Source organism: Cervus canadensis, chromosome 32 (genome assembly GCF_019320065.1).
Source record: "Cervus canadensis isolate Bull #8, Minnesota chromosome 32, ASM1932006v1, whole genome shotgun sequence".
NCBI lineage: Eukaryota > Metazoa > Chordata > Mammalia > Artiodactyla > Cervidae > Cervus > Cervus canadensis.
In genome coordinates this window covers 32,637,462-32,653,952 of record NC_057417.1, presented here as the reverse complement: position 1 = coordinate 32,653,952, position 16,491 = coordinate 32,637,462, and the positions used below count along the sequence as shown (strand labels likewise).

Here is a 16,491-nt window from a genome sequence, read left to right as displayed (position 1 = left end):
GAGTGACTGACGGCCGTGTCCCACCGCAATCCCACGGGCTCCTCTGTCCGTGGAGCTAGGCACCAGTACTGGAGTCGGCAGCCAGTCCCTTCAGCGGGGGTAATAACAGTACCGGCCTCACACAACGGCCCGGGCGTGACCTGGGCACCTCCCCACAGACAGGTGGCACCCGCGCTCCCTGCGAGCAGAGGAGCCCTGGGGTCTTCCCCCAGACCCGCGGGACTGTCCCCCAACCACGGAGGTGGGAGGCCGGGGGCCAGCCTCCCTGAACCTGTGGCCTCATTTCAATCTGGGCTCTAAGAGTTTCTTTTGGGTTCAAGCATGCATTTTAAATGACTTTTTACAAGTACATTTCATGCAGGCATCCCGGTGGCTCCATGCCCCTAGTGCCTGTGCTCTGCAACGAGAAGCCGCCACCAGAGCAGCCCCCGCTCCCCGCAGAGAGAAGCCCAGGCAGCAGCAGAGACCCAGCACAGCCAAACATAAATAAAATTCAGGGGAAATGCATCTCATCCAGCGCCTGGGGAGCTGCTTCAAGGCAGTCAGAATCCCGATGCCCGATACAAAGCAGCCAGCAGGGCCGCCCTGGCCACCCGCTCACCAGGGTGCGGCAGGGAGTTCGTGGCACTTGAGGCCCAGGGCCTGGGACCCACCTGGGACTGACTGGGCCGCTGCTCCCCGCAGGAGACTCCTGTCCACGTAGGCGCTGTGTCTGCAGCGGACTGGCCAGGACCCCTCGTCCCCAGAGTCTGCGTGCCTGTCAGAGGACACGGGCCCAGAGCCCAGCCCCGGGCTCCGCGCCCAGTGAGGACGCGGCCGAGCCTGCTGAAGACGGCCAGCGCCTCACCGTGACACCAGCACAGCCCCGCTGCTGGGGCAGGAGGCGGGCCTGCCACCGGGTGGACGCCAGGCGGCCAGGCAGAGAGCCGGGGCCGGCCAGCCTGGTGTTAGGGCCCAGCCGCAGCAGAGAGGACACCGAGGGGCGAGGCCCGGGGAGGCCTGAGCACTCAGAGTGGGTCAAGAGTCCCCCTTTATAGCCTTCCAAGGTTTCTAGACCATTTCTTCGGGACCGTGCTGATCGCGGCGCCCCAAACGCAAAGCCGACTCTGAGGGGGCGGCTCTCACACTCCCTCCGTGGCAGGGGGCTGCCTGGCATGGCCTGCTGCTCCTCGTCTGGGGCGGGCGGAGGGCAGACGCGGAGTTAGGCAGAATCATCCCACCACCCCAGGGACCCCGTGTCCTCAACGGGTCTCCCACACCAGCAGGGACAGGAGCAGATCCAGGGGCCCCCGTGGCCCCTCTGGGGACCAGCATGGTGTTCCCCAGATGCATGCCCTGCCACCCTCTGAAATATGAAAGATAGTTTATTGAATCTATATTTTTCCATTAAAATCTTCAAACATAAAAGCTCTGTAACAAACATCACAACTGTTATCTGTCATATAAATAAAACATACACGAAGGGACTGCGGGTGTCCTGCAGGGGGCGCACCCGCAAGGAACAGCTTGGCCAAGACATGCGCGCGGGGCCCAGTGCAGGCAGGCGGCCCACCGCGCAGGGTGCCTAGGGGGGCGGCGTGCGGAAGCGGACCTTTCTGGCCGTCTCCATGTCAGACTTGGCAACCAGAAACCGCATAATCTTGCCTCCGTGTCGGATCAGATCCACCGCCCTGAAAGGAGCCAAGGGATGCGGCCGGTGTAGATGAGCCTGCCCAGTGAGGACTCAGCGCTGGTCCAGCGGGCGGCGCCTCCTGGAGGTGCCCGGGGCGGGGGCGGGGGGGGGGCAGCCTCCACCCACCAGCTGTCCGGAGGGGACAGTCAGAGACAGCAACCTGCGCCCCCCGAGTGGGACGAGCTCCAGGATCACACAGCCGGGGCGCCCTGCCACTCCGGGGCCCACCCCGCCCCCGAGGCATCTGAGCCCCTGGGTGGGGACCAGGGAGGCATCAGGGCGAGTCAGGGAAGGAAGGGCAGGAGGCGACGCTGCGCCTCACTTGCGCGTCTCCAAATCGGCTGGTACCAGGGCCCGCTGCTGGGCTTTGAGGCTGCAGCCAGGCTTGGCCCACGGGCGGGGTGGGGCGGGGCGGGTACCTCGGGTAGCTGACGCCTGCCAGGCTGCTGCCGTTCACCTCCAGAATGCGGTCTCCCAGCGCCAGCCGCCCATCAGCTGCGGCGGGGCTGCCCGGGAGCAGGGTCTGGATGTAGAGTCCAGGGGCGCCCAGGGGCGTGTGCTGCGGGAGACGGGCAGCCTCAGGGCTCCGAGGGCCCTCTCCCGCGGGGCCCCAGCACAGGCACCTCCACACCTCCCCAGGCGGGCTGGGGACACTCACACACCCACGCTGTGGTCACAGGTGTGTCTGCAGGGCCGCGCGGGTCACCATTGCGGCCAGGGCCCAGGACAGACGCCCGAGGAAGAGGGTGCAGGTGGGAGACCCTGCCCATCGCCCCACCCCTGGCCCTCCAGTCCCAGGAGGTGCCCCGGCCCCGGTCCCCATGGTCGCGGGCCTCCCCCCCGTCGTGACCCCCCGGCTGTGGGCCTGTCCGGTGGAGAGAGGAGCCCGGAGCGCACAGGGCGGCCACTCACCATCCCGTCGATGAGGCCCATGCCGAGACCCGAGGGGCCGCGCTCCAGCTCCACCACGAACATGTAGCAGAAGTCGTCGGTGCTGGAGCTGCGGCTGGACGGGGCCGGAGGGGGCTCATCCTCCGGGGCCGCACAGTCTCCTGTAGAAGTGGAAAGTGCTGTGGGTGAGGGGCGGCCGCTCAGGCCTCTGTCCAGAGTCTGCCCCAAGTCCAGGACCCACGTCCGGCTCAGCTGCTCCAGAGGACACTGGCTCCCGAAGGTCCAGGGGAAGCCCGCTGGGGCAGGCAGGCCGCCCGTGCTGCCGTGGGACCCCGCCCCTCTCAGGAGGCTGAGCGGGGGCTCTGCTCGGGGTCTCACCCGCCTCTTCCCCCACCCCACCCCCAGCGGTGATCCCCGTCTGCCCCTCCTGAGGGGCGGCCCTGCTGCTCCCCACCCAGATGGCCGGTCCTCCCCACGGGCCCAGCCATGCTGCCCACCTGAGCGGTGTCCTGCCTCGGGCGCACCCCTGTCCCCTGACCCTGCCCGCGGGGCACCCACCCAGCTCGGCTGAGCACCGACGACTCGTCAGTCTGCCTCCCACTGCCCTCAGCCCGGCCAGTGGCCTGAGCACACACGCACCCAGGGCTCCGGGCCCTCCGCTCCCCCCCCATCCTCCCAACCCGCGGGCCTCGCACTGGCTCCGGGGCTGAACGCACATCAGCAGCCGTCCGTTCCCCCCCGAGCCCCCTCCCCGGGGCCCGTCTGTCCAGGGTGACAGGCGCTCTGGGGTGACGCTGACAGCCCAGCCAGAAATGCCGCCCGACTCCGCGGGGGAAGGACCCTGAGGGAGCTGCGAGGCCGGGCCAGGCTCACCTTCCCGGGAGGTGCCCCGCGGGCCGCCAGACCCCGTCCTCCGGCCTTCCGGGAGCACCCTCCCACAGGCGCTGCCGCCTTCGGGCCAGTCGGGGGCCGCGGGCTCCAGGCCGAGCGGCGTGCCTGGGGGTGTGAGCAGGCATGAGGGGTCCCCGTGCGGGTCCGCGGCCTGGGGGCCCCCGCGGCTCGGGCGGCCAGGCGGCCTTCCTGGGGGGCCCTGTGCCCGGGGACCCCCCACAGGAGGTAGGGGGTGCTCCAGGCCAGCCTCTCGGGCTCCCCCGCTGGGGTCCCTGGAAGCCGGCGGGAAGCTCTGGGCCTCAGGGTGGCCCTCGGGACCGGCGTGGTGCAGGCCCTGGGGAGACGAGAGAGCACTCAGCCCCGAGCGGTGGACCAGAGAGGGGGAGAGAGGGGCCCCCCAAGTCGCGGGTGCCCCGCTGCTGCATCCCCGGCACCTGGAGGCCCTCAGGCCGGGCGGGCGCTCCGCTGGGGCCAGGCTGGCTCTGCAAGCTGCACAAGAAGTGGCGGATATAGAGAAGGTGCTGGTAGACGCGCTCGTCCGGGCACTCTGCGTCCAGGTCCACCTGGAAGCCCTCGCTCGGCAGGACGATGGGCGGGGGGTTCTCGTAGGACTCCAGGACCTCCTCTGGGGGGGGGGGGTGCGAGGGGCTGTGACCTCGGCCAGGAGGCGCTGCCTGCGCCCCACCCGCCACGACCGGACCCCAGGCAGGTCTGCCGGGGGAACGTGCGCCCCACGCCCTCCCTGGTGCCCCTGGCCCAGCACCCACCCACACTGGGGGCGCCCACAGCCATGCCGACTGCACCCCACACCGTCACCCACGGGCACGGCCCTCCTGCGTGCTAGCCTCCACACCAGGAACGGGGCTCCCCATCCCCAGACAGAGCCCCCTCACAGGCCTCGGACGTGACCCCGTACAAGGGGGGACCGTGCAGAATCCAAGCCCGGGTGAGGAGGGGGAGACGGAGGGGGAGACAGGGGCGAAGCCCCTTCTGTCTGCAGCCCACCCTACCCTGTCCATCTGTCACACTCTGCTCACGATGAGACAGCTCGGCTGACTCACAGAGAGCACGTGTGTAGGTCTGTCCCCGTGTGCGCGAGCGTGTGCACACGGCGGATGTGCTCAGGACCGCGCTCATCGAGCTGCCCGGTGTGGACAGCCTGCCCCTGCCTGGTGGCCGAGCGCTGCGCGAGGCCCCAAGGGGCAGAGGGGACCTGTGACCGAGCCCAGACCTCGGGGGCCAAGGGGAGCCCCAGCCCCGGGCCGCCTTCCTCCTCGGGGGTCCTGCCCTGCCCCCCCGGGGACGGGGCGTCCAGGAGCCCACGGACGATGCCCCAGCTCCCAGCCCCCCGGACGGGCCTCACCTGACTTGAAGGCGGCGGTGCCGTCCTGGGCGCCCGGCTCCCAGGCGCTCATGGGGCCCATGGCCGAGGCCAGCTGGTACTGGGTCAGCAGCCGGTGCAGCTGCGCGGGGCTGAGGGCGGGGAAGGCGGCCCGCAGGCTCGCCCAGCTCATCTGCCACAAGAAGCTCCAGGTCACAGGCCGCGGAGCCCACCCCATGCAAGGGGGGCTGGCCTGCCTTCCGGGGAGCCCCCAGGGCCCCCAGCACACACACTGCCCCCGGGGGCCAGGCGGACAGTGAGGTCTGCAAGGGAACCGGCTCTGGCTGTGATGGGGACCAGGGAGGGCTCCCGGGAACGCTCAGACCGCCCCTGCCTTCTGCAGGGGGAGCCTCCTGGGGAGGCCGGCACTGGGGGGCCCGGGGGTCCGGGGTGGGAGAGCGCCCTCCCGGCCACCAGGGCTCAGGACTCCAGGCGGGAGGCCCTCGTGGGGAACCTGGGGGGCGGCTGTGCGTCCGCTCCTGGGAAGCGGGAAGCCGCCATGCCCGTGACCTCCGGGACATGGGTCTCCTCCCAGGGAGCCTGCAGGGGCGCGTCCGGCGCAGTCTTGGCCCCTTTTCTCTGCCTCTCTGGTCTCACCAACTGTCCTTTACCTTCCTCCTCTCTTCCTTTTTCGCTTGACTTCCCTGCCAACATCAGAGGCCTGGGTGGGGTCACGGGGGGCCCTGAGCTGCATGGGGGCGGCCCCATCCTCACTGCACCCCGCACCCAGCGAGGGAGTCAATGGGCGCCCGACGGCCGGGCACCTCCTTCCCATCTCACAGGCTCTGCTTTCTGAGAAATTCCCCAAACTTCAGCTTCCAACTCTGCTACTGAACTTTGCATCTCTGCTGTCGCAGTTTTAACTTCCAAGAATTCTTTCTGTTCTCTCATTTACAGCATCCGGTCATTATGTTACGGATACTCTGCCTCCTCTTTACGAGAATGTCGGCGGTTTTCAGACAAGCTTCTTCTCCCTAAACGGTCTGTCTCGAGGCTGGCAAACGACGGTGCCGGGCGGTGAGTGACAGCTCGGGCAGGACTGCGGGCGGCAGGGAGCGAGCCCACGGGGCTGCCCGCCGCCCAGCAGGAAAGGGCCTGGCGGCCGCGTCCCTCCCAGTGGCGGCCGCATCACGGCGCAAGTGAGGGAGGCGGGCAGCTGCCATCCTGTCTCCGGCTGCTCTTGTAGCAAGTGCGCTCGAACGCGGCAGCGAGAACAAGCACAGCCTCGCGGGTCTGGGGCCAGACTAGGGGCTAAACCGGGGCTACACCGAGCGTCGGGGGCTGCGCTCCGCCGGCGGCGCCAGGGCAGGACCCGCCCCCGTGGCTGCAGGGCTGAGGTCCCGCCGCCGCGCCGGCCGAGGGCCGCGCCCGAATCCTGCAGGCCGCTGCGCGCCCCCGGCCCGTCCTCCGCCGCCTGCTCCCCTGTCTCTCTGACCCACTCTTCTGCCTTTTTTTCCTTTTATGGAAGTGCAGTTGATTTACAGTGCTGTTAATTGCTGGTATGAAGTAATTTTATACATACAAGATCATACATGTGTGACTCTTTCAGACTCTTTTTCATTATGGTTTATACATTATGGTGAGTGTAGCCCCTTGTGCTGTAGAGAAAATTCTTGTTGTTTTTACCTATTTTATGTAGAGTAGTTTGTATCTGTTAATCCCAAATTCCTGATTTCTCTCTTCTTCCCTTTCCCCTCTGGTTTGTTTTCTATGTCTGCTAGTCTGTTTTTGCTTTGAAAACAAGTTCCTTTGTATCTTATTCTAGATTCTGCATACAAGGGATAGCACACGCATCTGTCTTTCTCTTCCTGACTTACCTAGTAGGATCATCTCTAGCTGTATCCACGCTGCTGCAAATACCATTATTTCATTCTTTTTAGGGCTCAGGAGTATTCCACTATATACATGTACCACATCTTCTTTACCCATCCCTCTGTCTGTGGACACTCAGGTTGTTTCACTATCTTGGATGTTGTAAATACCGCTGCTATGAACACTGAGGTGCATGTGTCTTTCTGAATTAGAGTTTTCTCCAGCACCACAATTCAAATTCATCAACTCTTCAACACTAAACCTTCTTTATGGTCCAACTCTCATATTCATACATGACTATTAGAAAGACCGTAGGTTTGATTCTATGGACCTTTAGCTGGTAAAGTGATGTCTTTGCTTTTTAATATGCTGTCTAGGTTTGCCATAGCTTTTCTTCCTAGGAGCAAGCATCTTTTAATTCCGTGGCTGCAGTCACCATCCACAGTGCTTTTGGAGGCCAAGAAAATCTGCCACTATTTCCACTTTTTACCCATCTATCTGCCATGAAGTGATGGAATTGGATGCCATGATCTTAGTTTCTTGAATGTTGAGTTTTAAGCCAACTTTTTCACTCTCCTCTTTCACCTTCAAGAGGCTCTTTAGTTCTTCACTTTCTGCCATTAGAATGGTATCATCTGTATATCTGAGGTTGTTGGTTACTTCTCCCAGCAATCCTAATTTCAGCTTGTGATTCAGTCAGCCCAGCATTTTGCATGATGTCTGCACACAAGTTAAATACGCAGAGGGACAATATACAGCCTTAAAGTCCTCCAGTTAATTTCGAATCAGTCTGTTGTTCTATGTCCAGTTCTAACTGTTGCTTCTTGACCTGCTTACAGATTTCTCAGGAGGCAGATAAGGTGGTCTGGTATTCCCATCTCTTTCAGAATTTTCCACCGTTTGTTGTGATCCACACAGTCAAAGGCTTTAACATAGTCAATGAAGCAGATGTTTTTCTGAAATTTCCTCATTTTTTCTATGATCCAACGGATACTGGCAACTTGATCTCTCTCTGGTTCCTTTGCCTTTTCTAAGCCCGGCTTGAACATCTGGAAGTTCTCAGTTCACATACTGTTGAAGTCTAGCTTGAAGGATTTTTAACATTACCTTGCTAGCATATGAATTAAGTGGTGTATCATATGGCAACTCTATTTTTAATTTTTGAGGATTCTCCACACTGTTCTCCATAGTGGCTGCACCAATTTACATTCCCACCAGCACAGGAGGGCGCCCTTTTCTCCACACCCTCTCCAGCATTTCTTAGTTGTAGGCTTTTTAACAATGGCCATTCCGACAGGCATGAGGTGATACCTCTTTGTAGTTTTGATTTGCATCTCGCTAATAATCAGCAACGTCGAGTATTTTTTCACGTGCCTTTTGGCCATCTGTATGTCCTTTTTGGAGACTATCTATTTAGGTCTTCTGCATATTTTTGATTGGGCTATTTTTTGATGCTGAGCTTTATGACTTGTTTGTAGATTTTGGAAATGAAGCCCTTGTCGGTCACATCATTTGCAAATATTTTCCCAGTTTTCAGGACTTCTGAGCTTAGATGGGGCTACCAGGTGACCGGGGTGACCTCCCCACCTCGGGTCCTTCACCGCCACCTGTCAGCAGGGCCCCCTGGGCCACTGCTGTAGGTCAGGGACGAGACGCAGACGTCCTGGGCCGTCACCCTGCCTGCGGGGGGAACAGCTGGGGGCTGGGGGCTGCAACTGGAGGAGGGCACAGCGACGCACTCCAGGATTCCTGCCTGGAGAATCCCGTGGACCGAGGAGCCCGGTGGACTAGTCCATGGGGTCCCAAAGAGTCGGACACGGCTGAGGCACACACATAGCCCACATGCAGGGACTGCAAGCTGCCGAGCCCAGAGCGACCACCGCCCCCCAGCCCCTCTCACCTGGATGAGCTGGGCACTGGGCGTGGCCAGCAGGTTGAGCGTGCAGGAAAGCTTCCGGAAGAAGTGCTCCCCCGCCTCTCCGAAGCCGGCGCTCCTGGTCCACTCCAGGAGCTGCTGCAGGCGGGCACAGGCCTGGACGCCCCTGGGCCAGTGGAAGCAGCTCAAAGAGGGGCCTGGGGGGAGGGATGGAGGGAGGGTGACACGGAGCCCTCGCAGAGCAGGCAGGCCCACCCTCCCCCAAGGGAGACAAGCCCGGCGGGGCCCCAGCCCTGTCGCCTCCCCACCCCCCCACCCAGGCCTCTGGACAGACGGGAGACCTTTCATCACTTTCCCAGCTTCCCTACCTGCTCCCAGACCCCGTGGGGGAGGCGGGAGAACCCGTGGGCTGGCCCCACTCGCCCGGCCCCACGCCCCAGTGCTTCCTTAGCCAGAGATCCTGGCAACCCTGAGCCTGGGCCGGGTGACAGAGGAGATCTGGGCACCAGTGAGGCTGGGTCAAAGGTCACGCCACTTCCCTGAGCCCGCCCCCTCCTCTCAGGGGCCCGGGGCCGAGTGGGGAGAGCAGGAACCAGGAAAGGCCGGTGGGCCGCCTGCACTCGCTGCCGGGCGGCCCCGCACCACCTCCCCCCCGGGGCGCCTGCCCGCCGGCCTCCCCGGGCGTGCGCCCGCCCTCACCCTTGTCCAGCAGCTGGTTGAGCAGCAGCGTGCCCGAGAAGAAGAAGAGGTAGGCCAGCACCTGCGCGGCGATCTCGGGGTGCACCTGCAGCCGCCGCAGCAGGTCCAGGGCGGCCTGGTAGACGGCCACCACGCGGCGCAGCTCCTCGGGCAGCGGGGGGCCCGAGCTCCAGCTCTCCCGGCACTCCGACTGGAACGGGGGGCACTCCAGCAGGGCCGGGAGGCAGACATACAGGGACTGGGCAGAGGGAAGCGTGGCTGGCAGAGGCCCGGGCCCGCCCCGGCCACAGGAGCCGCGGGGGCCCGCAAGGGGCCGGGACGGGCGGGGCCGCTGTTCCCCAGAGCAGCGACGCGGGGGGCTCACTCGATGGAGGAACAGCGAGCGAGGGGACGGGGGTGCTGGGGCCGGGAGGGCCGGGGCCCGGGGGGCAGAGGGCCCGGGGCCGGGGGCCGGCACTCAGGCCCCGGGCGCGTGGCGCGGTACCTTGGAGACGTAGTAGACGCACTGCTGGAAGGCGTAGAGGACCACCTCCTCCAGCACCGCCATGGCCTCCTCGCTGGCCGTGAGGGCGCAGGAGAACAGGGACTCCTTGGAGCCTGCGGGCAGAGCGGCACCGTCACCAGGGCAGGGTGCGGGCTGGGGGACACAGACGGGCACCTTCCGGAACCACCCCGTGGCCTCCTGAGAGCTCCGCCCAACGCCTCCTCTTGGGCTTGGAGAATGAGATAAACCAAAGCCACGGGCAGCCCACCCTCCCGGCACCGGCCTGCCACACCTCTCCCGGGCCCGGCGTCCTGAGGAGCTGGCCGAGGCGGCCGGGACCCAGGCCCCGTGCCTCCCGCCTCTGGATGCTGAGCCGGGGCCAGCGCGGCAGGCGCTCGTGAACGGGCCGGTTCAGGACTCAGTCAGGACCCAGCGCCCGCGACAGCCGACCCGGCCCCGGTCACTTCTCACTGGGACCCAGATCAGAGAGCACGGGCCAACGCTCCTCCGGAGACCATCACTCGGGAGAGCAGTGTGTTTTCCAAGAAGAGCCCACACGGCCCCTGTGCGCCGCCGGCCCCCAGCGCCCCGGTCGTCCCGCAGGAAGCCGCGCCGTCCCAGCACAGGGCAGAGGCCCCAGGCCCTCAGCACCTCGGGTCCAACGGGCAGCAGGCGGGTGTGGGCAGGGCTTCCAGGCTGGGCAGCAGCCGGGGTCGGGGTGTGAGCGGTTCTAGGCGACTCCCCCCAGGAAGGGCTCCAGTAGGGCCAAGAGCCAGGCCGGCCACAGGGTCCCCAAGAGCAGAGGCCCCGAGGGTGGGGCCACCTGAGGAAGGCCCGAGCGCACGGTGCCCTGGGGGCAGAGAGGGCCAGACGGGACCCCAACCCCGGCCTGCACGCTCAGCCCCCGTCTCTCTCTGTGAAGACAGGAGGCTGCCCGCAAGGCCGTCCTTCCGCTGTGCGCCCTGCGCCGCCTTCTAATCAGCGCAGAGTGTGAACCCACGTCCGGAATCTCCTCTCAGGGTGGGAGGGGGCCCAGGAATCGACGTGAGCCCTAAGCCAGGCCCCCCGGGCGTACGGGGCTGGGACCGCTCATCAAATGGAGAGCAAACAGTGTGAGCCCATTAGAGACCCGCCCTGCAGACATCACCACACACCATCAAGGACTCGGGATCCCTCACCCCATGGCTCGCACCCTAAGAACCCACCCGACCAGGAAGCCAGAGGCCTGCGGGGCCCCCAGGCTCCATCCCGGAGTCTCATCTGAGAACCTCCCTGGGCTTCAGAAGGGCCTGAAACTTCAATACTTTGGCCACCTGATACGAAGAACTGACTCATTGGAAAAGACCCTGATGCTGGGAGAGATTGAAGGCAGGAGGAGAAGGGGACGACAGAGGATGAGACGGTTGGATGGCGTCACCGACTCGATGGACATGAGTTTGAGTAAACTCCAGGAATTGGTGATGGACAGGGAAGTCTGGAGTGCTGCAGTCCATGGGGGTTGCAAAGAGTCGGACACGACTGAGCGACTGAACTGAACTGGGCTTCGGGGGAGAAGCCAGTGGGGCGATTTGAGGGCCCCAGGCCTGCGTCCTACAGCCTTGGATGCCGCCTGCTCATCTGAGAAGGCAGATCTACACCCCTGAGTGGGTGCCGGGGTTCCGGTGGGATGAGCCAATGGAGAGGCGGCGGCTGGGGACCCACAGAGCACGACCCCAGGGCGGCCCCCAGCAGATGCCCAGAAACCCCCCGGAGCCCCTCCACCCACGGCGCAGGCTGCTGGGGTTTCCAACTAAGCCAACACCCACACGAGCCTGTCAGAGGGCCAGGAGCCTCGGCCTCCCCCAACCCGCATCCTGAGCCCTTGGGCCCTGAGGACGTCCCCCCTACATCTCGGATCTGAGGCAGAACCTCCAATCTTACAGGAGAATTTTAAATGAATAACATAAACACCCCCTATATGGGCTAACGTTTTATCTGCCCATGTGAACAGGCTCTCTGGGTAAAAGCTTCAGGCAGAAAAGAGTGTTTGGGAAGGACAGCTCTTCCCAGCGCTCAGGATGTGACGTCCTGCCCCAGCGTCCTTCCCATGGACGCTTCCTGCTGGAGGGCAGGGGGCCGGCGCCCCTCGACCCGCCCTCGGCTCTGGGCTGGGGCTCTTGCCCATGCTCTCTGCAGCCCACATGCCCCAGACCGTGTTTCCGGGGCTCAGGCCCTGCTGTGGCTGCCCCGGTCCCCGGCATGGGCAGAGGCTGGACCCCCGCTCCCAGCGTCGACTAGGCGACACAACATCTGGCCTTGGACCAAAAGTATCTCCTCCTGAGAGCGGAGGCCGCGGCCAAGGGAGCGGAGCCCCTGCTTTATGAAGGTGAGCTGGACTCAGGGTCCCTCTGCAGGACACGGCGTCCGAAATGATGAGACAGGGAGGGGCGTCGGTGGGATTCACGTGGGGTTGGGGAGACCAACCCCAGGCTGACGGCCTGCAGGAGCCTGGCGGGGTGGGGGAGAGCCGCGACGGGCGGCCTCAGGGACAAGCGCCCAGGAGCCACCAGACGAGGTGCACAACGTCCACCCGAGGGGAAGGCACCAAAGCACCAGGTCGGCGGGCCCGGAACGCAGACCCGCGGACACAAAGGAGCCACGGCCCGCACCAGGCGTCCACGCGGGCCCAGGCCCCCCGGCCCCCAGAGCCTCAGAAAGCAAGACTGGCCACAGGGAAGGAGATGGACCCACCTCCCCAGTGCCGGCGGGTTCCGCCCAGGGCCGAGGCCCCCACGGCTCAGCTCGGCCAGGCCTCCAGCGCCTCGGCCGTCTCCACGGCTGGCGCCCCTGCAGCCAGCTGAGCACAGAGTGGGGCCGTGAAGCCTGCCCACGCCCCACGCCCCTGGCCACCACGAGCCCGTCCTCCAGGAGCCAGGCCGGTTGGCATCGGGTCCAGCAGGGGCGTCGGGGCCAGGGCCTCAGGCTGACGTGAGCCCGGGGCCACGTCCCAGGGAACAGGGCTGGGTCAGTCCACGGGCACCCGTACTGCCGCCCGGCCTCCCCACAGCCCCGCGCAGCCGGACCTTGGGCCGTGCCCCTGGGCAGCCGCCACTCCAGGGAGGCTGGCAGGAGGGAGGGACGCACGGTCCTGTCCAGGCCGAAACTGAGCTCTTGGGGCCCGGCCCGCACGCCCAGCCCTGCGGTCAGCCTGCCGCTCCGTCCCGGGACCCGCCAGGGCCCCAGCCCCGTCAGACACACATCCGCTGAAACCCCGCACGCCTCAGAGCCAGGCCAGACACCACCTTCCCCGTGAAGCCCTGCGGACCGCCCCCGGGAGCCCCTTTCCCACAGGGCGTCTTCAGCACTCACGCCACTTTCATCAATTCTCCGCGTTTCCGTCTGAGTCTCCCATCACACCCTCGTCTCTCTCGCGGGCAGCGCCCCTGTCTCTGAACCTCGGCCGCGTGTAGGAGGGGCTGTGGCTGGGGCGGCCATGCCCAGGCAGGGAGCTCAGCGGGGCTGGAGGGCGGGGGCCGGCGCACGGCTCACCTGTGATGTCGAGCTCCTCCTCCAGGCTCTGCATGTAGAGCGGGCACCTCTGCTGGACGAAGTAGAGGAGCTCCACCGCGTTGGCCATCCAGAAGAGGATGTGCTGCAGGTCGGGCGCCAGGCCGGCCAGGGAGCAGCTGGCCGCGGACGGCGGCTCGGGGCTGCCGGACAGAGACCCAGCATCACCGGGAGGCTGACCCGCCCCGTCAGCGCCCCGCGTCGGGCTGGGCAGTTAGACTCAGACCCCAAACGGCGAGAGGCGCGTTGCCCGCGAGCCTCAGGAAGGAGCGTCTGCGGCCCCAGAGCAAAGGCCTCTGGCGGATGCGCGGTCTTCATATCCTCCCTCAGAATCAGGTCACGCGGGCAGGGGGGCCACCCTGGGTGTTTAGGAGTCAAAGAGCAGCGCCCAGTTCTGCGCTAACAGTGGAACGAACAGGAAACGGTGACATAACTGCTCGGGGGGTGGGCAGACAGGCAGCTAAGCACAGCAGGACGTGGAAGACGATGGGGAGTCAGTGGGTCGGGGGGGGGGGTCACTGGAAGATTTAATCATCAGGAAACACACCAAGGGCCCCAGGCACTGACACGCAGCTCAGCTCGGGCAGAGGCGCTCACGTCCCCTGGGAGCCAACACAGGTGGGGCCCCCCCAGTCCCATCCCTCCTGGGGGCCGGTCGCCTGGGCCACCCAGCGCCTGTCCCTTCCCCGGCGACACTGGGGACCTTGAGACCCCCTGCCTCCACGGCCAGGAGGCTTCCGCCCATCTCGGGCCCTTACTCCCGCATCTCCAGAGCCAGGACCTGGGATCCAGGTCGCCTGCGTTGTGACAGAAGCTTCCGTGCTGTCCTCGCCGGTCCCGGGGGGCAGCTGAGGGGCAGGTGACCCTCGTGTAAACAGCAGCCCCGCATCTCTCAGCCTGGCTCCTCCCCCGCAGCAAGCCCGGCTGGGAGACGTGTGTCCCAACAGCATCCTCCACCGGGTCCCTGACCACACCTGCCGAGGCTCCGACAGGTGAGCAGGGATCCACGGACGAGCAAAGCAAGCCCCCCGGAGGTACCCTGGGTCTGGCCGGGTGACCGCAGCTGTGCCTCTCACTGGCGGATTCCAGGCGCGAGGCAGGTGCTGCAGACTTCGTGCGAGGACAGGGCCGACCCCCGCTCTTCGTCCTGCCTGGGGGGCTTGCAGGAACCCAGAGCAGCTCGCAGGCTCCAGCTGTCGCGGTGACCGTCACGCTGGGGGTTCCGGGGGTCAGACCACAGGCCCAGCCAGGAAGCGTTGGGAGGGCTGGGTCCCCCTCTGAGCAGCTGGCCTGGGCCCGGGGCTCCCTTTCCCACGTCCGCCTCTCCTTGTTTTTCCTGCTTATCTTGCTCCCCTCGTCCGTCCTCCTCGCTGGTCTGAATCACACACGTCTGTGCACAGGCGTGGGGCGCGGTGTCCTCGCTGCTCGGGGCTATGTCCACAGACTGCGGCACGCCAGGCCTCCCTGTCCTCCACCACTTCCAGGAGCTTGCTCAAACTCATGTCCATCGAGTCAGTGATGCCATCCAACCATCATCCTCTGCCATCCCCTTCTCCTCCTGCCCTCAATCTTTCCCAGCATCAGGGTCTTTTCCAGTGAGTTGGCTCTTCACAGCAGGGGGCCAAAGTATTGGCACTTCGGCATCACTCCTTCTAGTGAGTATTCAGGGCTGACTTCCGTTATGATTGACTAGTTTGATCTCCCTGCAGTCCAAGGGACTCTGAAAAGTCTCCAACACCATAGTTCGAAAGCATCAACTCTTCAGTACTCAGCCTTCTTTATGGTCCAACTCTCACATCCAGACATGACTACTGGAAAAACCATAGCTTTGACTAGACAGAACTTTATGTCACTAAAAAAGGATTAATTTGTGTATGCATGCAAAGCTGCTTCAGCTGTGTCCGACTCTGTGCCACCTCATAGACCATAGCCCGCCAGGCTCCTCTGTCCATGGGATTCTCCAGGCAAGAGTACTGGAGTGGGTTGCCATGCCCTCCTCCAAGGGATCTTCCCAGCCCAGGGATCAAACCTTCTGTCTTCTGCGTTGGCAGGTAGGTTCTTTACCACTAGCGCCACCTGGGAAGCCCATTAATCTGCTTGTCAGAACCGAATTCCGTTTTGTTTCCACGTGTATCGCCCTTCTCAGCCTCACCCAGAACTCAGGGGGACGGACAGGCCTCCACATAGGAACAGCCCACCAGCGGGGCTCTGGTGTCAGGCCCTGATGTGGTCGGCGCTGAGGCCGTGCCCCCGGCCAGCCCGGGTGGCGCTCTGGGGCCCCAAGGAGGTGCTGCAGCCTGGCCCACCACCCCGCAGCGCCTGAGCGGGGCCAGGGCCAGAAAGGCACCGTCCACGGAGCGGAGCCCGACCAGGCAGTCACACCAAAGCAGAGGAAACCGCTCACAGGACGAAAAGGCAACCGGCGGATGGGAGAGTTTACAAACCACACACCAGCCGAAAGGGGTGAGTTTCCAGCACACACAGGAACTCCTACAATTCACAAGCAAAAACCCTAATAACCCGATTCCAGACGGGCTAAAGATGTCAACAGATGTGTCTCCAGGACAAGTCCTCAGCCTCCCTGATCACCAGGGAGATGCAGGTCAGAGCACGGCCATGTCACACCTGTCCAGAGACGGGAGCTCCGGGGGCCAAGCGGCCAAGAACCCGCCCTGCAGGTCAGAGGAGGCGGGTTCGGTCCCCGGTCAGGGAACAGAGCCCCCACACACGAGGGAGTCCGTGCGCCTCGGCCAGAGCTCCCGCCAGACGCAGCGAAGACCCCGCTGCAGCCAAACGCGAAAGTCAGTATTTAAAGAAGACCAGACACAGAGAGTGTCGCAGAGCACGTGGAGAAACCGGAACCCTGTGCACTGCTGCGGGAACGCAAACTGGCGCAGCCGCTGTGGGACGCAGCACGGAGGTGCCTCAGAAACATAAACCAGAGCTTCCTCGTGACCCAGCAACCCCACTTCCGGGCCAGCGCCGCTCGGATGCCCACAAGCCCCACGGGGATTCTCAGCCCAGAGGGAGCCTCGCCGCTCAGACCCCAGCTCCCAGCTCCACCCCTCCAGGTCCCAACAACGATGTGGGAAGGAGGGGGCAATGAGGCCTCCTCCCGCTCCCCTTACGGGACCTACTGCAGGTGCACGGTACCCGGCAAGCACGACAGCAGACACATGCCTTATAAATGGGCCCTCTTCACTCGACATCCTTACGTGAACAGTTCAGTTCAGCCGCTC

General features: G+C 64.5%; 1 protein-coding gene across 3 annotated transcripts in view; it reads right to left on the bottom strand.

Annotated features, from left to right (window-relative positions):
* Positions 1 to 1,346: 1,346 nt before the first annotated feature.
* RADIL (Rap associating with DIL domain) overlaps positions 1,347 to 16,491 on the bottom strand; it is a 97,781-nt gene continuing 82,636 nt past the window's right edge. For 2 of the 3 annotated variants that reach the window (XM_043455299.1, XM_043455300.1), the window contains 10 exons: positions 13,235 to 13,395; positions 9,707 to 9,819; positions 9,223 to 9,460; positions 8,548 to 8,720; positions 4,818 to 4,968; positions 3,889 to 4,079; positions 3,437 to 3,788; positions 2,585 to 2,724; positions 2,092 to 2,231; positions 1,347 to 1,670 (listed from right to left, as the gene is read on the bottom strand). In XM_043455299.1, the coding sequence (XP_043311234.1) occupies positions 1,565 to 1,670; positions 2,092 to 2,231; positions 2,585 to 2,724; positions 3,437 to 3,788; positions 3,889 to 4,079; positions 4,818 to 4,968; positions 8,548 to 8,720; positions 9,223 to 9,460; positions 9,707 to 9,819; positions 13,235 to 13,395 (1,765 nt within the window). In that variant the 3' untranslated portion in view covers positions 1,347 to 1,564. The remainder of the gene's footprint in view (positions 1,671 to 2,091; positions 2,232 to 2,584; positions 2,725 to 3,436; positions 3,789 to 3,888; positions 4,080 to 4,817; positions 4,969 to 8,547; positions 8,721 to 9,222; positions 9,461 to 9,706; positions 9,820 to 13,234; positions 13,396 to 16,491) is intronic. The other variant, XM_043455301.1, reaches the window with a different exon arrangement.